The sequence below is a fragment of the Malaclemys terrapin genome, chromosome 10, assembly GCF_027887155.1.
Source record: "Malaclemys terrapin pileata isolate rMalTer1 chromosome 10, rMalTer1.hap1, whole genome shotgun sequence".
NCBI lineage: Eukaryota > Metazoa > Chordata > Testudines > Emydidae > Malaclemys > Malaclemys terrapin.
Genome location: NC_071514.1, coordinates 4,393,637 through 4,419,744, shown reverse-complemented (window position 1 = coordinate 4,419,744; position 26,108 = coordinate 4,393,637). Strand labels below are relative to the sequence as shown.

General features: G+C 43.3%; 1 protein-coding gene across 6 annotated transcripts in view; it reads left to right on the top strand.

Annotated features, from left to right (window-relative positions):
* The window catches only part of MAP2K5 (mitogen-activated protein kinase kinase 5), a 186,708-nt gene extending 165,223 nt beyond the window's left edge, over positions 1-21,485 (top strand). For all 6 annotated transcript variants that reach the window (XM_054041147.1, XM_054041146.1, XM_054041145.1 and 3 more), the window contains one exon: positions 20,839-21,485. In XM_054041147.1, coding sequence (XP_053897122.1) covers positions 20,839-20,943 — 105 coding nt within the window. In that variant the 3' untranslated portion in view covers positions 20,944-21,485. The remainder of the gene's footprint in view (positions 1-20,838) is intronic.
* Positions 21,486-26,108: the final 4,623 nt, after the last annotated feature.

Genomic DNA, 26,108 nt, shown 5'->3' with positions numbered 1-26,108 from the left:
TAAGTATATAAACCATGGACCGTATAAAATAGTAATAATAATAAATTATTATGAACTTGGTTTTTGCTCACTGAATTTGACTGTTACATGTGACATACGGTGAAGATTTTAACTGCACCTTAAAAATTGAGGGAGGAAATAATATAATCGTATATGGCTTTCCTGTTAAAACATCTCAGAGTAAAAGCTAAAACAGGAACCAATTGTGTGTATTTATAAATAGGGAATCCACCAGCAAGTAATTTTATTTGAGCTCTTTATTTGCACAGCAATTCAACAATGGAAGCATTGGCTGAATGCTTGAGACAGTTGTAATTTCTTTTTTGATGACATTAACACTTGTGAAAGAACAGAGGGCTGTCTAACCTTGGCAAACAAGCTTTGTTTTCCACAAACATGTCTAGTAAATCTTTTGAAGAGAGTATTACAGATAGATAAAATTTACCTGCCATTCCCTGATCACAGTGAGCCAAGAGTTTTCAATTCTTAACCACTTACATGCAACTTATTTTACTGGGAAATCAGTCAGTACAGGAATCTTCTATCAGGGATGATTTGTCCCATGTAAAATTGTCGATGCTTGAACTCATGATGAATGGTTTTGTTTGCAGGCATTTAGTCTGTCCTCTGTTGCAATGATCCTAGTTCAGACCATGACAAGGAGAAACTCTGGCAGACCCCAAGCATATTTGAGATGTGATCGGTCTGTCTTCAGGTTTCCTAAGGAAATGGGACAGACCCAGGCATTGTAGCTGACACAAATATGAGAAACTTTCAAGCTATCAGGCTTCATCTTTTGTGGACAAGAGGTTCTGGATGAAATCCTGGCTCCACTGAAGTCAATGGCAAAACTTCAGGATTTCATCCTCTGTGTTTAGTGTCTTTTTTTTTTTTTTACCATTCATTGTACATTACTCGTCATTTTCATTGATCAGTGTAGCTCATAGTTGTGGGGGGACTGTGTATTATTGCAGGTAGTTGTATAGCCCAACCAATTCCCTAGTCCACTTCAATAAATAAATAAATAAATCTGTCGCTATGCATGGGATATAGTTTATTTCTAATCACTTGAGAAATCACCTGTCAAAATCCAGAAATGTATTCCATGAACGTCAGTGAATCCAGCAATTCTAGAAGAGCTAAGCTTGTGGGAAGGTTAACTTGCCAGCATTATTAGCATGACTGCATTAGATTTGTTTGGTAGCTTCCACAGTCCCATTGTTTGTATAACCAGTCACTTTTTGCAGAAAATGTGAGAATCTAACCATCTCTTTCTAACATGCCCTAAAGCTTCAGAATGTCCTAGTACTTTTTGATGGAATGTGAAAAGAAATAGCTTGGATGAGACTTTAAGATGTATAAAAATCTAAGAAACCAAGAGAAATGAATTGGCAATAAGCAAGAAAGACACCTTAACTATTTCTGGTAAAATGAATCTGACAACTCCCAACCAAGAATCTATTGGACTTGAGAGTTTGTTTAATTTGAGGGGCAAGTGTCTTGTATAGGTACTTAAGAATAAGGCTACGTCTACGCTACAAACACTACAGCACCACAGCTGCAGTGCTGTACTATAGATGCTTCCTACATTGACAGAAGAGGTTTTTCCATCCATGTAGGTAATCCACTTCCCTGAGCGGCGATAGCTAGGTCTGCGGAAGAATCCTTCTATTGACATAGCCGCAGTTGTTCCCAGGATTATGGCATCTTAACAGCGGTGTTCAGGGGGGTGAAATTTTTCAGACCTCTGAGCAACATGGCTAGATTGATCTAAATTTTCAAAGTAGACCAGGCCTAATTGCGATTCTTACTAAGTTTTTCTGCGGTTTTTCTAGTCCCATCAAAATTATTTGAAGCCTCATATTTTGGTACTGAAATTGCAAATATATCAATTCTGCTTCATTAAAGGTTTGTTTATTTGTAGTGGTGTGTGTGGGTTTTTTTTTTTTTTTTTATGTCAACTGCTTTTTATTTTTCCCTGTGTTTAGGAGAATTTCAGTTCACAGTTTACAATAACAGTCATATCTGTTGTTTCCCATGCTTTGTCTTTTCTGTATATCTATTCAAAATCATGTATGCGGTGTTGTCGTAACCATGTTGGTCCCAGGATATCAGAGAGAGACAGTGGTGAGGTAATATCTTTTATTGGACCAATTTTTGTTGATATGAGAGAGAAGCTTTCAAGCTACCCCGGTCTCTTCTTCAGGTCTCTGTGTAAGCTCGAAAGCTTGTCTCACTCACCAATAGAAGTTGGTCCACTAAAAGATATTACTTCCCCCACCTTGTCTGTTAAAAATCATGTCATTTATACCAGTCCTACAGCAGGCTGGCATATAACACTGATTTGTTAATCTGATCATTTATTTAATCCAAATAAAAATGGAATTGCAAATGGACTCGGTCGCTGCATAGATTTTAAACTCTTTGGGATAAAGAATGGATCTTTGTATCTCTGCGCAGTACTTGCCTGAATCGTGATTGGAGCACGTAGGTACAGCTTCAGTGTAAATTTTAAATAATAACAACAACTGCCTATCAGTGCAATATACAGAAAGCAAAAGAGAGGGCTGTGCCTCCGAAGACTTTCTGGTGACCCGTACACTTTGACTCCAATCTTGCAATTGGACGCATGCCAGCAGATTCTTGTGCACAAATCCAGTTGCAGGATCAGGGCCTGAAGTTGTTTTTTAAAAAATCAGTTAATACTACTTTTTTAATTTGTGCAAAAATGCGTATAAATAGGGGATATTTTTCTACTTAAGAGGGCTGCTCTGAAACATTTTTAATTGGATTTTCATTGTGATTGACAGCATTTGATTATGACAGTAACTTTATTTGGCTGGACTGTTACAGCCCTCTTGTTCAGATTTTTTCCATCAAAGCTCTTTTTTATCCACTGAATTCCCTGTAGAGTAGCAGTGATTGTGAAAGAGCCTTTTAGCACCTTTGTTGTAGCCATCCCTGGTGATGATTGGACCCAGCTGGTAGTAGATAAGAAAATGTTCCTTTCACAAAGAGGCTGTGTCTCCTGTCTCCACGGTTTCAATAATTTTAAGAGCCCCAGAAACCTGTTGAGGATTAGAAGTAGCTTTAGATGTGAAATGAGTGTTAAGTATTAGTAATCGGGAGATTAGGGCCCCGGGGACAATGGGAGATAAACAACTGCAATTAAGGCAAATCTGCCAGAGTAAACAAAATTTAGAAGAAACAGATGCCCTAACCATTTTGGGGGATTGATTTGAGGGCACCGAGGAATCGATTTTTGTCTTGTTTACACTTTCAAACCCCTGTGATAAACTGGGAGGCTAAATATTTCATACAGTCTGATTTTAGTTAATTTTTTTCCCAGTCCTCACAGTAGGCCTACTCTCTTCTAACAGTGACCAGGCCCGAGTTTATTCAGCATTCACAGGGAGCAGCTAATTGTCTATGAAGGGCCCCTGTGTTTAAATGGGCTTGACAGGAATTTAAATTTTGTTTCAATCAACCTCTGTGCTCACAGCCTGCTCCAGTTTCTAATTTTTAAATTAAACATGATTTTTTAAGCTGTGTGCCTCTCCTCTGGAACTCTCTGCTTTAACTCCCAATGAAGGCAGATGCTTCAGCACTGGAATGTGCAGGTTTATCGAGGCAGTAATAGCAAAGTACTTGTATGGAAAAGTTCATTGTCTCATAAATGTGCATCTGCCTATTTACAATTTAATTGGAGCCGTGCAGATAAATCCTCGGCTCTTGTAAATCAGCAGAGCTCCGCTGACGTCTGCTTACACCAACTGAGGATCTGGCCCACTAACTTTAAAGAGTGAGTTTCTTCTTGTGTAACCAGGCTTGTTTGAAAAGCATGCTGTGAAAATGCAGGGCGGAGAACGGAAGTCATTCTGATGACCTTGATCATTTGTTATCGCAGGAGTATCTGAATGGTCATTTCAATGGCCTTGTGTGGTTTTAAAGGAAAATTTATATTTTGTGTAGCTAGTGGTGATATTTTCTCTGTAGCATTGCTGTCTGTGTCTTCTAAGACTACACAAATTTATATGCTGTTTTACCTCAATTCATTTGAGTTAGACATTCTGCATGTGTTGACTGTACAAAATGGATATGATTTGTCATGGTTTTCACTTTGGGTCATTTAATACTGTTTGTATTATTGTATACCTCTCACAAATACGTATATACATTACAGAGACAGTGTCACGTTAAAGAGTGTGTCAGTTTTTAAAAACATTCTTTCTTATTATTAATTTTATTCTATATTATTAGAATGGAAAGATTTTGGCCTGGTTGAAAGTACACAATTAAGTCGACCTACAGTCACTGCGGTGTTACTGTGGTATTTCATGTCCACACTATTGTCTTTCTGCTGGCAGTGCGCGTCCTCACCAGTTGCGCTTGTGCCAACTTAAGCGGGGCAGTGTCGGGGGCTGAGAGCCCAGGCTGTCAGCTCTGCGTGGAACTCCACGCTGGGAGCCCGGCTGCGCGGCGCTGAGAACTTGGGCTCCGAACTGCTAGCTCTGCGTGGTGCTGACAGGTGACGTAAGTAACGCAGCGTCTACACTGCGTCACCCCAACTACATTGACCTAAGCGCTACGCCTCTCGTGGTGGTAGAGATATTAGGTCGGTGTAGTGGAGCACTTACCTCAGCGGGAGCAGTGCTGTAGTGTAGACACTTAGACATGGGCAGCTGGTGACTCTGCCATTGGGGGAGGCTAGTCCCCGGCCCCACCCCTCCCGTTCTGCCCCCCTTTCCTCCTCCTCTTCTGCCCCCCTCTCCCGAAGGAGCCCAGACAGGCCTCGGCCCCAGTGTGCCGGGCAGCACGGCCCCAGCAGCAGCTGCTCTGCCACTCTTCTTTTTCCTATATACTACTCTTTATAGCCTCAGCACTGGCTGCAAAGGCTCAGATCAACTGTAGGCATATTAATCTCCTTGTAGTTCTGTTGCATTGGTCTTTTAAGAAGCAATAAACCTGGGAAAATGTCATTACCTGCAATTAACACCTGGCTTGTTAGTTAAGCACCAAAGGGGATGCTGAAGGCAGTTGATGTTTCAACAAATTATCAAAGTGAAATTGCTGTGGAAAGCATGATCTGCAGGTTGCCAAATAAACGTCAGGTCTCTCTAATCTATACTGTTGCAGTATCAAAAATGGCTGCCTAAGTCCATTCTTAAATAAGGTGTCAACCACGTGTAAATAATGTATATTAAAAATCATAACAGAAGATGGACATTACTATAAAAGTTTTTCTCCTTTGTGAAAGTAACCAGATTTTCACCCATCAAAATAGGTGATGAACTCATTCTTCAAAGGTCCCATCAATACACAGATGTTGCTGCTGGATTTTGTGTCTCGAGAAAGAGTCATGCAAGAAACTCCTTTAACTCGCTATTGTTGACCCTTGAGACAGGTTTCAGAGTAGCAGCCATGCTAGTCTCTATCTGCAAAAAGAACAGGAGTACTTGTGGCACCTTAGAGACTAACACATTTATTTGAGCATAAGCTTTCGTGGGCTACAGCCCACTTCTTCGGATGCAGGATGAGACAGGTCAGCTGGAGAGCAATGTGTTTTTAGGCCTGCCTCAATCTCAGAGGCCTCTGCAGTGACCTAATCCTGTCTCGGTTCATAGACACTGCCAAAAAGCAGCATGCGGCAGCACGTCTCAGAGCTTGGGTCAATTGACTTGGGCTCATGGGGTTTACGCTAGGGGGCTAAAAATAGCAGTGTGAACATTCCCACTCGGGCAGGAGCCAGACTCCGAGGGCTCCCCACCTCCCATCGCCGGGTTTCAGAGCTGAGGCTCCAGCCCCTGTGGGAACATCTCTGCTGCTATTTTTAGCCCCGCAGGGTGAATCTAGTCAGCTGACCCAGGCTCTGAGACTTGCTACCGCGGGGGGTCGGTTTTGCAGTATAGATGAGGATCAAAAATGTTAGGAACCAGGGGAGGTTTTCATGTGATTTGCACTGGAGGCATGAGACTGAGGAGTGTCCTGCATGATGATGATCTTCAGAAAAGCAGAATTACAAGGTAAGAAGTTTTCCCTCCTAGGACCATCCATTGCGCTGATGCAGTTCCACTGTCTAAAGACGAACTCTCTAAACTGGAGCACTCTCTCTGGTTTGGAGCGTGGACAAGAGTAGGCCAGCGGAAAATTAGTGACACCTTAATTATACCATATGAAAAGTGAAACGGCTTTGCAAGAAGTTGATTCATAGATAAAGATACAAATTCCAAAAAATGTCCAGGGCACTTCTGAAAGCCCGTGTGATACCTAAACAGGGATAATGGAAAACCGCTCCAAGGGCTTAAGTACTTTGCAGCATTGTTCATTTGCCAGTATTTTTGGTACCTCTTTTCAACATCTTATCTGTCACCATTGAGATAAAATCATTAGTATGGTAATCTAGATGACCATAGGTCTGACACTGACCTAGGCTAATCTGCCTTTGCAATTTCAAGAACTATGTTTGACTTCTCTGAAAGTAACCTTAAATTGTAGTCTTGTACGAATTTCAGAGCTGTATCCTTCACTCCTTCTCCTAATGAGGTTATGACCAAATGCTCATTATAATTGCTTTAGACTCTTTTTAATTTTCAAGCTTATTAATCATAAGAAGAGTTATTTAAAATTGCATAAATTAATCTTAGATTAAAAGCCCATCAAAGCCTCGAAACAATTAAGAATAAGTAGGATTTCCCTGGGGCAGCAAGTTTTATTTGAATAGTGTAGTCAGGTGGATATCAGAACATTGAAGTATGGTAGTGATTAATGTATGCAAAATTTAAATGAAGGTTTATAAATGGCAAATCTAAATCACATATTGACCTAACTGTAGGCTTTAACTGCATTGTCTGTCATATATTTAAACCATTTAGTAATCAACATTTTAATTACAGTGTATGTTAGGGAGGCCATGCAACAAACAAATTCAGCATTTTAACAGACACCTGGAAGTGTATCCACACAGTGGGGCTGTTCTTTTAACTGTTCAAAATAAGCTGATGCAGAAGCAGAATGGAAACTTTAACATGTGATTTTGCTCATAGATTTTTTTTTTTTTTTAAGAATCTCAGGGTTGGAAGGGACCTCAGGAGGTCATCTAGTCCAACCCCCTGCTCAAAGCAGGACCAACCCCCCAGACAGATTTTTACCCCAGTTCCCTAAATGGCCCCTTCGAGGATTGAACTTGCAACCCTTGGTTTAGCAGGCCAACGCTCAAACCACTGAGTTATCCCTCCGCCCCTAAAAAAGAATATCTTCATTAAATCTCCTAGAACTGGAAGGGACCTTGAAACATGATCGAGTCCAGCCCCCTGCCTTCACTAGCAGTGTCCAAGTACTGATTTTGTCCCAGATCCCTAAGTGGCCCCCTGAAGGATTGAACTCGCAACCCTGGGTTTAGCAGGCCAATGCTCAAACCACTGAGCTATCCCTCCCCCTGCATATCTGCTTTATCACGTGTCCAGGAAATGCCACTGATCTGTGCCGCTTTATAACTCCCCCTGTACTTACCAGTCTCTGAATAAAATAAGTCCTTATTTACCCTCCAAGCCAGCACAGGTTACAGGTGCTATGGGGCAAGAAGTCTTAGGTTTTGTTTGTTTGTTTTGTAAAAGATTATTATTTTTTGGTTGATGGTAGGTGGGGTTTCTCCTGATTTGTGGACTCTCCCATTCCCCTTAATTAGTGTGTGACAATTATAGTGTGGCAACTCTCGCACATTTATCATAACGTAACTTTGGCTTTTGCTAGAGCGCCCAATTGAGATTGGAGCGCCATTGTGCTAAATACTGTATGAACAAACAGTCCCTGCTCCAAGTCTAGTGCACAGCATGGTGCTGAGGTTCTGAGGCAGGACCTAAGAACTGGGGCACACCAAACCGATCTCGTATAGGACCCACCAAACAGCCATTACACAGGAACCACTTTTAATCTGTATTAAGCTTGGCTGGATTCAAACTGGTGACCTATAGATGAAAGGCTCCGTAGCTCATTAGCGAGGCCCTAACATTTTGTGTCATCAGAGCTAATGTTTTTTAGAGAATGAGGTTTCCTTGATGGAAAGGGGTGTCTGTTAAATCAAGTGCTGATCTTTTTGAAGCTTACACAAATGGGGGTTCATCTAGTGCAGTGGTTTTCAAACTTTTTTTCTGGTGACCCACTTGAAGAAAATGGTTGATGCCCGCTACCCAACGGAGCTGGGGATGAGGGATTTGGGGTGTGGGAGGGGCTCAGGGCTGGGGCAGAGGGTTGGGGTGAGGGCTGCGGGGTGGGGCTGGGAATGAGAGGTTCAGGGTGTAGGAGGGGGCTCTGGGCTGGGGCAGGGGATTGGGGTGTGGGAGGGGGTCAGGGCTCTGGGCCGGGGGCACAGGCTCTGGGCTGCGGATGAGGATTTGGGGGTACAGGTTTGGGGGGGCTCAGGGCTGGGGCAGAGGATTGGGGCGCGGGCTTACCTCAGGTGGCTCCCAGTCAGCAGCGCAGCGGGGGTGCTAAGGCAGGCTTCCTGTCTGTCCTGGCACCACGGACCGCGGTGCGCCCCGGAAGCAGCCAGTAGCAGGTCCGGCTCCTAGACGAAGGCACGCAGGCGGTTCCACGCAGTTCTCGCCTGCAGGGAACCAGCCAATGGGATTGTGGAGCCAGTGCTTGGGGCGGGGGCAGCACATGGAGCCCCGTGGCCCCCCCCCCGCCTAGGAGCCGGACCTGCTGCTGGCTACTTCTGGGGCACAGCACGGTGTCAGAACAGGTAGGGATAAGCCTGCCTTAGCAAGGCAGCATCGCCGACGGGACTTTTAACAGCCCGGTCAGCAGTGCTGACCAGAGCTGCCATGACCCAGTGCCTTACGTGCCGCGACCCAGTACTGGATCACGACCCGCACTTTGAAAACCACTGATCTAGATACACAGGATATGTCTACACTGCAAGTGAATGTGTGATTGTAATATGGGTAGGCATACGCATTAGATATTGACACAACATCTAAATTCACTTCTAAGTACAAATTTTTGCAAATAAAATAATTCCAACAATTACTCCAAGGTCTTTGCACTACTTTATATACTCCATGGTCCATATGGGTCGTCAGCAGCGTTTGAACCCATAACTTTTACACCACTTCAGCCATAGAAGTCATTGATGGAGGGAAACATGCTGTTAACATCTTTGAGGACCAGCCTATAGACAAAATACACACTTTGCCAGTGAATTACACAGCTGTTTATAATACAGCAAGAGAATGTTAGACATCAAGATGCCTGGTGGCTATTCCTGGCTGCGAGAGCAGAATATGATCACAACTGAGTTGAACAATTCCCCTGTTTGGCTTGTCCATAGGAACTGAATCTGGGGTCTCAGGATGTAACAGCCTTTACTACTGGAGGTGGTAGCAAACTCAAAAATTCTGTATGTGGTCTTGCCACTAGAGGGTGACACAGCCAGCCTGTGATAATATGTGTTACACAAGCACCTGATTTTGCATGTACCTTCTGAAAAGCCATGTGACCGGATAGTTGACTTGCATCTCTTATATTAGAGATCTGATTTCTGTTCCCAGCTGTGACTGAAGTGCCTTGTGCAATCCCTGGTGTTCTACCTGCAAAAGGTCTGAATGATAGTTACCTCCCCTATGGTCTGAGGCGTTGATTAATAATGAGGGTTGCAAAGGGCACAGAAATACTAACAGCAGTCAGAGGAAGAGCTGGAGCCTAGAACTCATGGTCTTTTAGCTCAGTGCATGTTTCCTTAAGCTATAGGATGTTGCTGGAGGAGTGTCTGTCTCACTCTTCTAGCCAATTAAGGAAGGATTGTCCAGGCTGTCTTGGCATACGGCCAAAGGGTTGTGGGGTGGCCTGAGGGTGGGCACCATTGGGGTAGGATGGGCTTCAGAGGTTGGAGAAAGGACTGAAATATCCCAAGTGTTGAAGAATATAACAGGTGTCATAGTGGTTTTATAAGGTTTAAATCAAAGTGCACTTACTGATACATGGAGAAAAAGGTGCTACTGACTGAATCCCCAGACATACCAGGTGGGGTGGGTTGGCATGAAAGTTTATAAAGTGAATAAAGGATGAGCTGAAGAGGAGAGGGTTTCAGGATTTTATTTTTTTTTAAAGATGCTATGGCTTTTTATGTGTTCTGTACATGGAAATCTCCATATCAAAGCCTCACAGAGAATTTCACTTATCATTTGAAAGCGTTTAAATGCAATTTCTAATACTGCTTAATAAACTGCTGCATTGTTTTCTTCCCCTTTTTAAAAAAAAAGAATGTGGTATCAAAATTGCATGTTAAGTGGGGAGTGAACTTCCTTTAAAGCAGCCTGTAGCTATCCGTAATATTTATTTTCTCTATTTGTTTTAAGCCTGTGAAGACAGTGTGGTTTTCTCTATACTGTCCTGATGGAGCCCTGACCAGCAAGCGTGCAATGCCCCTAGCCCTAATGTGCCATTAATGATAGGTTAATGTACAGTATAATGTTTTTTGGACTAGGGGTTCATTACACTTCTGAGTGCAAGGTCTTTCTGCAGAGCGCCCAAGGTCCCATTGCATTATATCATGCAATAAAAATACCCTTTTCATATCACACACTAATAAACTGTATTTGAAATGCTGTCTAAAGGCACTGCTATCATCTTCATAGTCTGTGTACCAGTGCAACAGTTGGGATCTTTTTATGATATTTTTTGTTATGCTGAATTCAGACTTTTAAATGAAAATACATAATTTGACAGTGTGTGTTTATAAGAAATGGAGCCCAGCCCAGTCCGTCAAGATATTTATACAGAGGGTTTTAGAGAAGTGACACTGTTGTAAATAACAGCAGCCTTGGTTATTTGCCAACAAATGCCTGGCATAAGTGCACAGCTCCTTTGATTGCCATTTCTAGTTTCTCCAACTATTCCTGTTCTGCTTCATATCAGCCAGTTATTAACATAAAACCATAATCCCCCTAATAACAGGTATTCTTTTTTTATTTATTAATGTCTTACTTTCCATCTGCCTGTGCCTGGTACCGCTCTGAATGGAAGACTATTTTAAAGATGTTAGCACAAGATGTCAGGATGTGCAAGGAAATGTAACTCGCATTTGTTGATAATTAGCCATCTTTTAGTTTCTCCACCCAAAGCAGCAAACTCAAATGTCTTGATCCGTGCAATTCTTCCCTGTAATAATTTGACCGTTCAAGGTAATACAGTAAATACTCTCTATTATATGGCTTAAGTTCTCTGGAATTAAAGACATTTCACCAAACTGTTCATATCAGTATTATGTGCTATAGATTTGTACCAAGCCACGGCCCAGGCCCTCTTTGTGCTAAGTGTGTGCGAACGACGAACAAAAAGGCGGTCTCTGCCCCAATGAGTGGCAGTTAAAGGGACAGTGTCTGGTTGGCCAAGACAAATTGTTTACACAACAGCCATCCTTGCGTTGTATGCGTGTATAGCACATAGCACAGTGGAGCTCTGATCCTTGACTGGGGCCGCTAGGAGGTACTTCAATGCATATAACAACAGCAGCGATGTCTTAGATTACGTGCTTGGAGGTGGTGAAATTCACCCTTGTGCAGAAGGCCAGTGCAAAGCCTATGCACCATTTGAGACCCACTTGAGCCCTATTTTGCTAGACCTCTCCAAAGGGTGAACTTTATCCACATGGAGTAGTGGTCTTGCCAGTGTCCATCCTGTGTGCTGCGTGCCTTTACCAATGAAGCATGTAAACACATCATGGAAAAGTGCTGCATGTGTGGAAAGAACCAGTCTGTTTGTAAACCTGCTGAGGAATATCGTTTAAAATCTCTTGCAATGGGCGGGGGGAAGGGAATTAGTGTTAGGAAGGATATTTTCAGACATGAGGACAGCCATGTGAAAGCAAATCTGTCATTTTAAAGATGAATCCAGTTATGGAACTGTTCCCCTTGAATAATAGCTGTTTAATTGGTCAGGCTAAATTATTGATGTTTCAAGGACAATTATCTCTAATTGTCAAGGTTCTGCATTTGGACTCTCCTTGCCCTTTTGTTTTCATTTCAGATGTGTAAACCATTTACAGCACCATCTAATAGATACTTACCTCTTAAAGAGTTAACCTATCTGGTGGGACAGAGAAAAATGAACCCTTTATCAAGAAAATAAGATGTGACAAGTTCATTTAAAAATCCTGGTTTGTCATTGTTTATCTAATTTTCAGAGTTGACACAGAAAATTAGGCTGGGTGACAATCACTCTCCGGCCAGCCCTGCCTGACCTTTTCCAGTACAGAATGCTCTGCGCTCTAAAGCATCCAACTTCCCATTGAATGTTTACGTTGCTTTGCTGCAGATTATATCATATTGGGCCGGAGTCTGATCCCAATTTAAATCAGTGGCAAAAACTCCCTGGCAAATGCAAGGTCCAATTATTTTCCTTAGCTGGGGGCAAATGGGAGGGTTCTGATGGGACATCTTCTTAAGTACATTTTTTGCAGCTTGTCTGTTGTGGATGTATTGATCCCTGGTTGACAGGGGCTTACAGGAGTGGTCTATTTTATAGTTGCGTATTTAAGAATTGGCAAGGAGATAGTTCTCATTTTTAATGGATATGTATAGAAACCTAAATATAATGAAGTGAGAACAGGATCAGACCCATTATGAAACGGTATCATGATATCTTAGGTCCCCATCCTCCAAGCACCTCCTACTGGACATATCTCTTGATTAGTTCCTTCAATGTTACAGGAAGGGCTCATGGTACAAGACTCCCCACTCCCCTTTTTCCTTTAAAAAAGGATTCCTCTGGACAATGACTAGTGTCACAAATGTTAGCTAATCTACCATTGGCCATACATGAACAAAGTATGCTTATAAAGCATTCTCCTTATATTGGTCCCTTATTTGCTGATTTCCAATGGGTGGGTGGTCTCAGACATTAGTGCAAATGAGCCAGGTTCTGTTCTGTGCCCATATTATCATGTTGCTGGAGAATTATAGCCTAGATTCTGAGACAGTTTTAGACCATGACCTTGCAGGTGCAGCGGTCTGTCTATGTGAATCCAATTGCAGAATGGAGGCCTTGTAACTAGTGTACCAAGGCTGACTTCCTGGTGTCATAAATAGACAAGTTTTGGCAAAAGAATTACCAAACGCCCCCAAGCAGATAACTCCAGGTCGCCCTGTGACTGCAAAACTGTTCACGGCAACTGAAAATACATTTCAAGCTTCTGTACAATAATTGTCTTTGTTACCTTGCAAAACAAAGTAAATCAATAACAGAATAGTTAAGTGCAGCAGGTTGCGTGTGTTTGTTTTGGAACATACTGCTCAATGCTAAAGTGGTTTCTGTTGATGCGGGTGGTTTTTATTTGTTGCTGAAATGCACAGTGACCAGAATTCTTTAATAGTTGGCATCCTTTCTCTGGTGGTTTTTAGTTATTCTTGAAATGCTAGTGAACAGGAACAAAGGAAACCCCTCTCTTTCTACCAACCTGGAGTGCTATCAGAACTACATAGACTGCCAGCACCATAGCTACATTTCTGAGCTAGTAGTTTTGAGTTTAACTTTATTCAACCCATTCCTAGTTTCTACCCCCAATTTGAAAAAACAAGGTGTCCCGGTGAAGGCCCCAGTTCAGGACAGTGCACTGGTAGGACATCAGTACATGCTTAAGTGCTTTCCCGAATCAGGGCCTAATTGACTCACCCAATAATCCTTGGGCTACCCATTTTGGATTATGAGAATTAGTCACCTTCGGACCCTGGATACCTAAACAGAAGGTTAGATACCTGAGTAGCAGCAAAATGATGATGATGTGCCAGGGTGGTTTTATGAAAAGGTTATTGTTAATCGTATATTAGAATGCTACCTCTGTAACCTCCGGGGGTTTTAGGAACTTTTAAATGTTTTCCCTGATGTGTCGTTAGCTGATTAGTTAAATTCAGGTACCTTTACATGGTCTGTATTTCACCTGCACTCCATGCATGATCCTGAGTAGGCAGACGCTGTCTCGGATGGATTATTGCACTGTGTGTTACTGTTTATATATAGTTGTATCTCTCACAATGTCTCAAATCCATCCCTCCCTTTCTCCCCAGCCCAGCCCAGCCAAAGTGGGTCTGATGAAGTGCCAGCAAGCCGTGCCGACTTCAAGTTTTGTCTCACTGGAAGGTGGCACAGCTGAGACTGACCAGCATAGAGTTTCCAGGCTCTGGACCCACCAGTGCAGAGTTTCCAAGGCTATGCTGTAAATAACAGTGTCAGCGAGTGACATTAAAAAGCAAATCAAAGCCCAAAATAGAAGGAATTCCCACACCTGATACAATTCAGAGGGAGCTAATGGCAAAAACATCCCTACAGTTTACAGAAAATCCCTGATAGAATGTTGTAGTTTAAAAAAACCTAAACGCTGAAAGCTCGGTAATTTCAAGCTAAGGTTACTCTTGGGGCGGAAAGGAGTATGAAAAATACAGGGTTTGAGGGCTGGTCTATACGGTGATGTAGTGTGCGGCAAGGAGGGTGTCAATCTCCTGTATTCTAGCTAGCCAACCACACGTGTCGCCAAGTGTCTGCGTGGACCCTACTGCGGTGCACTGAAAGTTCCATAGAGCGCTTTGATCTACTGCAGTCGAAACACATTGAGATCCCACAACGTGGAACAGCCTCCATGTGTCTGGGACACATCACAGCTGATATTTTAAATCCCGCCGACAGTGCTGGCTCCCACTGCACAGTATAAGTAGCTTAACGGCACGGGTATCCTGGATTCGAGATGTCTTCCTCTGCGGGGAGCCTGTCTCTCATAAAAGAGATTCATGGGAGAAGCTGACTCTTTGCTTAATAGCTTCTTTTTTTATTGGACCAGTGTGTGTGCTCTTCCTTGGCTATGGGTTCTTGGTGTGTGTCGTCCCCTCCTCTCGCCCTTCCCCCCCCCCCCGTCTCACTTGTGTCCTTGACCTGTGTTTTGTTACTTTGTTTGTGGTTGATTCGTTTAAAAGGCAGGATAGGTAGATTTAGGTTAAATTGTGTATAATGAGACTTCACCCTTTTCTCGCACCTTCCATCCAAGGATCTCAAAGTGTTTTTAAATCGTTCTGAAAATGTTCAGGTCAAAGTTCAAAGTCCAAATATACAAGACGTGTTCACTGTTTGGAAGCAGCATGTCACACAGGGAGAGGATGCACACTCCCTTTAGCTCCATTCCGATCTTATATTGTCAAGACCACAACAAATGTATTTCTAACAGCTGGAGGGAGTTGAAAGGAAAAAGAAATCCATATAAACGGTGCCTTTACACTTCTGTGTGCTTAAATGTTGTCCCCTCTTTCTCTAGACTTCCTGTAGCTTTGAACTGTGAGCCACCATGACCAAAAGATGTAACTGAAAGATCTAGAATCAATCACCGAAAAAATCTAGTCACATTCTCTTCTGTCAGTGGGCCATTTTCTGACCAATTACTGTACAGAAGAACACATGCATCTGCACAGATGAAAGGTTGAGAGCTCCTTGACCAGTGTAGGTTGCTGTGTACAGTCTAGAATGGCTAGAGGTTAAGCAGTGTAGTGGCAATAATTGAATATTTGGGGAGAACATCTATTTCTGCAGCATTTGTGAAGAATAAACTCAGGAAGAGTGATTGAAAGGGCAGGTAGCAGCTGCGCACCATTTCCAAGGCCTTAAATTAAGGGCTTGCAGTATGAACCCTTGTGAAAAGCACTGAAAATCTGAGGAGCGGAAAGCAAGTTATTTGAACTGATGAATTTAAATCTGAAACCTGAATTCACACAAGAGTCATGTTTAAGTCTCTGGTTTGAAGCCACTCTGGTCATTAAGGAGCAGATCCTCAACTGAGCTGTGGAATTACCCCAGCTGGGGATCCGGCCTTCAGTTTCAGACCGTTACAGCAGTTCCACAGTTGTAGTTGAAGGCACTCTCATTCTAAAGTCTCTGTGTAAAGGAGAACATTGACTAGTATGTAGAGAAGGGGATGGACCAGGATATCTGGGTTCTGTTTTACCTCTGTTTCACTGCAGGGGAAATGGGAATTAAGTGTTGCCTGTGTCGTTCCCTGGATTCTAGGCAGCGTTCCCTGGGATCCCGGTGTCATTCCCTGGGATCCCGGTGTCATTCGCCGGCTGCCCGGCACAGATCTATGGAGGCGCATCGCCAGTCCCCAGAGTCCTGGCACTGGTCCCTGGAGCAGCGGGATCAATCTCCAAGCTCACGGCACCGCTCCAGCGAGTCCAGATGCCGGTCTCCAGAGTCCTGTCACCAGTTCGCCAGTACGGATCCCCACGGGCAAAGTGTTGATCCCCTATACCAGGACGTCAATCCTCTTGCTCCAGATTCACGGAGTGGCACAGCTCTCAAAGCGTGAGGCGTCGATCGCCAGGTCACTGGAGGCATGGCACTGGGATCTGTCTTCCTGGTACAGGTCACCGGTAGAGACCCATGGAGAGGGCCGACAGGATCGGGGTAGATGGGCGGCATTGGCATTGTCCTGGTCCCCCAGACCTGTCTCGCCCTCCTCAGGCTCAGAGAGTGAGAAGGAAGATCTACCAGCAGTCCAGGGCCACCCACCGGGAGCATCAACATTCCCATCAGGACCACCAGTGTTCACATGTCCCCAAAGTCAATGGCCGGCTTCCTGGCAGCTCTGGAACCTCTGGGCGTTTCCCAAGGTTGTAAGCACCTGATAAATAGAGAAATACAAGAACAAGGTGTGGAAACTACTTCCATGAACAATTAGGTTTACAATGGTGATTCGTGTTAGGAGTGCAACTTCTAGTCTATTCGAACTAAAGGACAAAATTCTTTCCTGGGATAGTTGCTGTGAAATGCAGTTAAATCATGGGAAGAATGCCTTAGAAGGGTGCACCTGGCTGTATAACCTAGAAGAGGCGTTCATTGCCTTGTAAGCAGTACTATGCTCGGCCTATGCGACATAGTCTTTGTGCTAGGAGGCTGTGTCTAAGACCTTCCTAACTACTGGTTTTTGCTAGCAAAGTTAGGCTAGCTGGTGTGTATGGGAGATAACTTTGTTGAAACCCTTCATAAAGCTATTTGCGATTCAGTAGCAGCTTGGGCATGAAAAGTGACCTGGGTGGATGGTCAATGATAAAACTACCTGCTAGGTCTGGTCTCACTAGGTACAGGGATATAGACAAGAAGGTATAGAGCATCAGTCTGCAGAAACTGATGTTGATGCTGTTAAGTGGACCCGTAAAAGTATCTCTTATCTAGTTCCAAAGTGTGCTGCATTTTCATGCCGGTGGGAGATTGTCTTTAAATCTCCCTTTTGTTAATGTTCCTCTACCTCCTCATCTGATCATTATTAGATGGTGGGCACACTTGCTCTCTCCTGGCCCCCACCTGCTTGTCCCACTTTTGTATCCACCTGCTCGTCATGTCCTTTCCTCTTTACCTATTACATCTCCATCTTCTCTTGAGGAGTTTGTGGACCATGTTACTTCAACCCTCACCATTTTAATTGTGGGAATTAGCCCTCTGAGAATGAAGGAAATGAGAGCTGGCTCCCACTGACTATTGATGAGGTTAGCTTGATTATTCAGTGTCTTTGTGTTACCTCTTGCCCTGTTGTTTCACACTTTCCCACAGAAGTGTATAGCAAAGCTCAAACTGTGAGCGCTCTCTTCAGAAATGCAGGCCCAGCAGGGTGCCGGCTTCCTACCTTTTAGAAGCCTGTATCTGGCCATGTGCAGAACTCACGAGGGATTGAGCTGCGAACTCTGTTCCCCACCACCAGCCATGGCCTCTGTGCTCCTGATATATTTTCCTCAGCCAGCATGTGAAGCTGGTTCAAAGGTCCCTTAGTTCAGCAGAACCTGATCTGATCCTGACCGCAAAGTGACAGCATGCCCAAGGTGAGCCATGCTGCCCTCCTCCTGGTGTATCTCCTGCCTCTTTCCGACCATCCCCAGGGGACTGGTACCATCTGTGAACTGGAATAACACACTCCGTGTAGGGAGAGCTGCTCTTCACGTTCAGAGTTTGGGTCATGCCAGCCGTTGTTCTGCCCCCTTTTTCCAGAAAGTTTCTGAGTTTCCAGAAAACACATGAAGCTGCTGGAACATGCCGAATTGGCTGCGGTGTCCAGAGTGCTGGTGTCTCTAACTGGAGCTGCTGTGTTTTCTTTCCCTTTTGCTTCTGTCCCGAATCTGAGTTTGGCCCTTGCTGTGTAGGATCAAAGAAGCTCCGTCTCCAAGGCTGTCAGTCGGGCACCTCTCCTCAGCACTAAAAATTCACTTCAGGGAAACAAACTCACTGTAGTTCTGGGATTAGTTGTTGACCTCTCAGTCCGTGTCCCCGTCCCCAGTGCCAGGTCCTGTCGTGTTCAGTCTCATCACTCTCCTGAAGTGCCCAATTCCTTGACCAAAGAGGCTGCTTCCATCCCATCTGAAATGGTTGCACTGGGAAGGTGGTTGAGAGAGGAGTGGCTGGTCCCCAGGGACTTCCAGAAGGGCTCTCTGCACATTTCATTCTTTTAGGACGTTTAGCCCAGCTTCCGATCAGCTCCTAGCCTTGAAACTGCTCTGATGAGCAGCAGCGTATTGCTTATCCTCCATATTTTCTGTCGAGACTGGGCATATTTTATTCTTGTAGCTTTTGACGTTGCTGGCCCTGACCTTTGGAGTGTTTTATTGCTTTTACCTGGTGCTGTTAGCATTAGCAGCATTCTGTTTATCCCAGGGCTTCCTCATGATCCATCGTAGCCCAAGTTACTCCCCGGTTTCCCAAAACACCCTATTAGACCCTTTCTTGTTCTCAGCATGCCTGCTGCCATTAAGCAAAACTGTTTGCGCCTCTGCTTGACACTGTCCTGTGTACACTGATGATTTCCACAAGTACTTCTCAGTCCCTGCAGATTTCACGAGAGGTATCTCTGGATTAGACCGTTGTTGGTTTCTTGGATTAATATGGTGAAAACTGAGCTGCTTCTGATTGATTCAGTGCAGAGGTTTTCCTGGTGGTGGTTTTGTCGGGCAGTTCTTCTCTCGCTTTCATTTGTGCACATGGGATATCAGATGTTTGTGGATTTTTTTGCGTTTGAGGTGCGCAGTAAGATACTTTGCTCCCACCTCCAGAACTGTCACCAGATTGAGACATGAGCAGCCTAGGTTGGCTGCTGAACCCTTAGTCCAGGTCTTTCTTTCACCCTGAAATGCTCTTGCAGTTTATTTGCAGCTCCCCTAGATACAATTCTTCAGTGTCTGCAGCTGCTACCGAATTCACAGGCTAGAATGCACTAGGGATGTAAGTTCTTCCATCGCCCCCTTCAGTAGCTTCTGATAAAGCTGGGAGTTGATATTTTAGGGTTTTCTTAGTTATACTTATATGAGCTTTTCATTCCTTTGGCAACAGCTCACCTCAACCTCCAAATGACTTCATTCAACCTCCACATGACTTGAATCCTGTGTGTGTGTGTGTGTGTGTGTGTGTGTGTGTGTGTGTGTGTGTGTGTGTGTGTGTATTCGAACCTCAGCTTCTACATCTTATTCTGCAAACTGTCTTCCTGTGTGTGCCAGTGGCCTTTGTTCTCTTGTGTGTTAGAACTTGGGACTCAAGGACCAAGTCAGAAGAAAACTCACTATTTTTGCACAGCACCCGGAGCTAATACGTGTTCCAGGGGCTAGGTCACACAGTGAGTTAAGGCACCACCCTTCTATGTCTATAGAGCAAGGACACATGTGTAAATCACAGAATCATAGAACTGGAAGGGACCTTGAGAGGTCATCTAGTCCAGTCCCCTGCACTCAAGGCAGGACCAAGTATTATCTAGACCATCCCTGACATGTGTTTGTCCAATCTGCTCTTAAAAATCCCCAATGATGGAGATTCCACAACCTCCCTAGGTCATTTATTCCAGTGCTTAACCACTCTGACAGGAAGTTTTTCCTAATGTCCAACCTAAACTGCTCTTGCTGCAATTTAAGTCCATTGCTTCTTGTCCTGTCCTCCGAGGTTAAGAAGAACAATTTTTCTCCCTCCTCCTTGTAACAACTTTTTTATGTACCCAAAAACTGTTATTTCCCCTGTCTTCTCTTCTCCAGACTAAACAAACCCAGTGTTTTCAATCTTCCCTCATAGGTCATGTTTTCTAGACCTGTAATTATTTTTGTTGCTCTTCTCTGGACTCTCTCCAATTTGTCCACACCTTTCCTGAAATTTGGCACCCAGAACTGGACACACTACTCCAGTTGAGGCCTAATCAGTGCTGAGTAGAGCGGAAGAATTACTTCTCATATCTTGCTTACAACACTCCTGCTAATACATCCCAGAATGATGTTCCCTTTTTTGGTAACAGTGTTACACTGCTGACTCATATTTAGCATGTGATCCACTATAACCCCCGGATCCCTTTCCGCAGTGCTCCTTCCTAGGCAGGCTTGTCTTTTAGATTGTAAGCTCTTTGGGGCAGAGACTCATTTAACTCATGCCTAGCACAATGGGGCCCAACCTGCCTGAGGCCGCTAGGCACTCCCACAGTATAAATGTTAAAAAAATAATAAACTGAAAATCTCTCTCCCTACTACCAGAGTGTTTATCCTGTACCACAGCAAGACAAGAGGCTGTAAGAGTCAAAGAAAAATAATCAGGCAGTGCTTACATCCAGACGTACTCAGACATTGGGAGAAAAGATGGGACATTCATTAGCAGTGTCTCATTATTAGATTTGACTGGAAAAAGCTGTTAGTTCCCATGGTGTGTTTATATTGTTCTAGGAACATTTCCAAAACTAAGAAGCTAACGAGATTCTGATTTATTTTTCGGGAAATTTAAAAGAAAAAAAGTTTACTCTGAAAAGCAGAGAGACTCGACTATCGTGGCTAAATCTGTTTCTCTCCCATTTCCCAGGGCCACCCATTCATCATGCAGTACAATGATGGGAATGCTGAAGTTGTCTCCATGTGGGTGTGCAGGATGCTGGAGGAGAGACGGTCTCACCAGGGCCCTCAGTGAGCAGCAAGGAAGCACAGCAGCGGTGAGGTGAAAAAGAACCCGGGACTAGCAAAAGGAAAACCAGCCCCACGTCGCACTGTCAAGAGAGATGGCATATTTCACTGAAAAAATATTTTGAGAAGCATCAACAAAACCTTTCAGGATATTTGCTGCTTCTTTTTCTGACTTTAGGGCATTTTCTCCACACATTTCCTTTGTTGCTGACTGATTTAATGTCCTCAAATTGTCTTCAATCAAAGTGTACACAGCCTTAAAGCATCTATAGTATATATATATTTTGTTATTGAGTGTACTGTATATTTCTTGGCTCCAGACTATTTTTTAACCCTTAGTCTTTTGCTCTTGTAAAAATGACACGTTGACTGTACAACGAAGTTTCTACGCAAGTATAGACTGTCTTTGGCCGCAGACATCAAGGATGTGTTCGGGTTTTTTTTAATTGTATTTGTTTAATAAAACACGACGCTGGCATTCACCATCCTTATGAGAAGTGAAGGTGTCAGCTTGGAAGAATAAAAATGCCGCAAGTGTGTCAACAGTCATGCCTTGACAATGTCATGGATTTTATTTGTGGCTATTGCAGGGTAAAACTCCAACATGGGATCAGATCCTGCCTTTGAAGGCACTGGGAACCATATTTGTATCCCTGGGCAAATTGAGCTGTTAGCTTTTTTTATATGATTAACATGCTATATCTCTACGGTATAGTTTCCAGTAATCTGCCCTGTCTCATCTTAAATGTCCCAAGTCATAGGGCTTCAGTCACCTCCACTGGGAAATTCTATCCCAACCTAAAGTCTATTCCTGGACATAGCTCCTGTGCACACTGTAATCCAAACACTGTTTTCTCCACACCCCTGGTCAGCTCCTTCCCAATTTCCCGATACCCCAGCCTGCTCTACCCCATCCCCCACCAGAACAGTGTCCCCAGACCCAGCAGCTGCAGTCTCTCTCCAGAAGTTGAGAGGGAGTTTGCAGTGGCTGGAAGAAAAATCAGTGTTGTGGTCTGGGAAGGTAGGGCAGAGCCTGGGACGGTGGGATAAGTGGTTTCAGAGGAGTGGGCGTTTGAAGAAGTGTTGTGCTGAGGGAGGTGAAGTCCCTGTGCAGAATTGTCTCCCAGTAATGGACACCTCGTCACTTGGGACATTTGACAGGAGGCTGATCAAACCACTGGGAAATGTCCTGAACAATCCTGCACAGGGCCCCAGGGGGCTGGAGAAAAACCAAGGAGTTCTAAGAGCCTTCTATCGCCACCTTACTGAACATATGAACATGAAGTGTTGTTTGTATTAGACTGGTCATGGCTAGATTGGCATTATTCTAACAGGTTAAAAATTGGGAAATCAAAAAAAAAATTGCCTTTAGTCCATTTTAATGTATTATAAGGTTCCTGGGAGATCTTTTGAATAAATAATATAAGCAAATAGACTGTTTCATGAGTGGTGGTGGTGTGTAGAAATCCTGTAAAGCGGAGGATAAGCTGGGAATCCTGCATAAACTCATTGTGTAATTGAAAACACACACACTGCTCGCTGATAGATGTAAACTTGGGGCATTCCGCACCATTCAGGTGCCTCCCATCCTGCCATTTTGCTTTAAAAGCATTTCTTGGCATTCCTGAAAATGTAGAAATGGTAATTAACTCCTCTGTTCCTTTAGTTCCCTTTCCCATAGTGCAACATTTGAATATTGTTATTCTTTGTATCCTAGTAGCTCCTAGCAGACCCAATCTGGACCCTGTTGTGTTAGGCGCTATACAAAAAAGTGATGAAAACACAGGCCCTGCCCCAGCGAGCTGACAACCTAGGTTTCTGACAAGATCCAACAGCACTGTGGGGGTTGGGTGGACAAGATATTAAAAGTAGCACCTCGGAGTTTTGCATAATAAGAAGTAGGCTTGGCAGATTTCAGTTGTTATAATTTTGACTGATATTGATGTTTTTAAGCATTTTTTTCTATTCTGATCTATTTAAATCTTCACAGTTGCAATATATTATGAGTTGTCAGACTATGGGGGGGGGGCTGACAGTAGTTACTAAATGACAGTAGATGCTGAGATTCCAAACATTGTTAAAGCTTTATAACCATTAAATCACAAATTGTCAACATCACATGTCAAAATATACAAAGGAAATAGCCTGAAATCACACTCCACTGAATTCTCTAGCTGTATTTTTCTTACTTTGCCTAGCTGTAAATTTCTATTATCGATGGGAATGTATTGTCGTTGGTCTGTGTGTGTACAGTGAATTGGACGTTTATCAACATTTACCGATGATAATCTAATCCTCCCAACCCCAATTATAAGCAGTATCCTCAGACTGCCACATGCCTGTCCGTCGTCGAATGGTAAAGCTCATTGTTACATGAAATGTTCTGTAGGCATCACGCAGCAGTCAGTCTCTTTATAGACCTAGTACAAATATGGTATATTATGCCCTACTTTTTCATTACTACTATTTAAAGAACAAGAGCTATCACGTTGACTGTTACCTCAAAGGAAAGCTGAATAATTACCGTAGATATAGTGTGTGCTTCTTATGACTATGGTTCCAGTTTACATTTTCACAACAGATTGGCTCATCTTTAATCAATCTTTATATTAAAATGTTAGTTCTAAAAACACACTCACTCCGTTCACATTAATGCATAGAGAAGGCTCTTAAAAGAAGGACGCAGAGTGTTTTATTATAATAAATTAAGCATGTATGCTGATGTTTTCTTGTGCTAAAACTAAAATGTCACTAGAAGAACTGAAGTGGATAATAATAGATGAAGCCCCTTGTAGTGAAAAATTTCTGCTGAACAATTGCAAATCCTAAATGTTACTTTGGAGGTAGTCTGGAAAATACTTTGTTTCCTTCCTTGGAGGTATCATTTATCTTGTTTTGAAGTATAGAGATTGCAGGCATGAACTTATAGACTAAAGTTTGTCTTAATTGCTCCGGTGTCACAACCTTCCTGGCAGATAACAGTACAATGAATGAGTCAATGTGACCAATACCTTCAGGTCCTTTTTCTAAAGTGAGACAAATTTCTTTCCTTTGAGCCAACCAGCCTATAGGCAGCTCTTTCGTTTATTTATCTCCCAACAGTTTACATTAGCTTGCTCTGGATAAAAAGTCTCTCTCAGATTTAGTTAAAAAGTCAGTAAAAACAAGGCTTTTTCTCTTGCTTTCATCTGGGGCAGTGGGGAGGATTTCAACCTGCACATTCATACTTCTGATATTAACTGATGTAACTTTGAAAAGTCTCGTCGTCAACACTGACAGATAGTGTTATGTTTCTTTGAGATTTGTCATTAACCTTGCAGTCTTTCTGGTTATACTTAAGCAACCTGACAATAATTGTGGAAGTTTTGGATCATTGTCCTCTTTCCCTCTCCAGATCCTTGAATTCAGTGTTTCCCCAAATAACATGGGGGACTGGAGCAGATGCAAGGAATTGGTAATAGTATATGGAACCACTCACTTATGAGACACTCCTTCCTGTCTGACCCACTATGGGGAGTTGCTGAAAGCTGTTCCCATCCCGGTGGCTGTGGAATGGCCTATAGGAAAGGAGTAAAGTCCTCAGAGACGCATGTCCATTTCACAAAGCACCACCACAACTGATCTCTGCAGAGATACCCAGGATTGAATAGGCATGGGGACTTGATTCCCCTCTCACCTTAATGATGGACCTTCTAGATTACGACAGAGGAAGTATGGTGTAGTGGTTATGACCTTAGCTAGCATTCCAATGACTTGAGTTCTTTTCCCTGCTCTACCTCAGACTTTTTGACACTGGGCAAGTACTTAAGCCATGTCTACACTACAGCCTCTGCCGCTGTAGCGCCCTAATGTAGATGCTTCCTACATCGATAGAGTGGGGGGTTTCTATTGATGCAGTTAATCCAGCTCTGTGAGAGGCAGTAGCTAGATCGCCAGAAGAATCCTTCCATCAACTGAGCAGCGTCTATGCCGGGTGTTAGGTCAGTCTAACTACGGCGCTCAGGATGCAACATGGAGCAATGTAGCTAGGCTGATCTAAGTCTTAGGTGTAGACCAGGCCTGAGTGTCTCTCTGCCTCGGTTCCCCATTGATAAAAATGGGGAGAACAATGCTTCCCTGTTCCTGTTGTGAAGATACATCCATTAAAGTTTGATAAAGCCATTAACGATTGTGAGGCACTCAGGTACGACAGCACCACGTAAGTCGCCTCGACAGAAGGAACAAGGCACGTTCTCAGCACTGAGGGAAATTTGTGCTGCTGTTATATTTGTTCTATTAAACTGAGAATGAAATCCAGTCTCTGGCACTTCTCACACATACATAATTAGAAATTACTTTGATATTCCTGCTGCTAAGCAAATTAGCCCAAAGCAGCAACGCCTTCAAAACTTCAATTTAACTTCATCTCTCCCTCCACTCTAACGAAAAGGAGATGACGAACATGCAATTAGCTTTCCCTGCTCTCCTCCCTGTCAGGTGGACTGGAAATGTTGAATGTTCTAAGGGGTCAGGCTTAACGCCATTAAGACTCCAGTTCTGCACCCTTTCATTCCTGCCATGACTTTATGAAACCTGGAGTGTGACCCAAGTTCCAAATTATAAGAGAGCTGTCATGTGAAAGCAGAAATGTTTGGAACGAGTTCAGCACCATCACAACCTCCAGCAGTTCATCCCTCTCCTCAGAAGATACCAAAAGAGTCCATCAGAAGTAATCTAAAGAATTAAAAGAAAACCTATGGAATGTGTGCACCGGTTTCTCGCACAACCATAGGAAGGAAGGAAACGGCATCTAGGTGCTTATCCCACAAAATGACTTAATCAGGATTTCAACACAAAACGTGCATCACTTTTATTCAGGTATATATGTCTCAAATCGCTGTAATAACCCAAATTTGTCATTCCATCCATAGCTGGTCACTGTTAGAACCAGTTGAAAGTGAGAGAAAAAATTCCACCAAAAAAAAAAAAAAAACAAATCCAGAAAAGAAGATGATAGTAGAAATTTTTACTCTTTTTTTAATCAGATTTTCAGATGTTATGTTTTTCATACCAGCTGTAGTCATTACCAGTCAAAGCTAATCCTCTGAGGGGAAACTAGCATTAGTTTTATCCTAAATGCATTGATATTTGCAGTACAGAATTAGAAAATACTTGAGTTTCTTGTATTCCTTA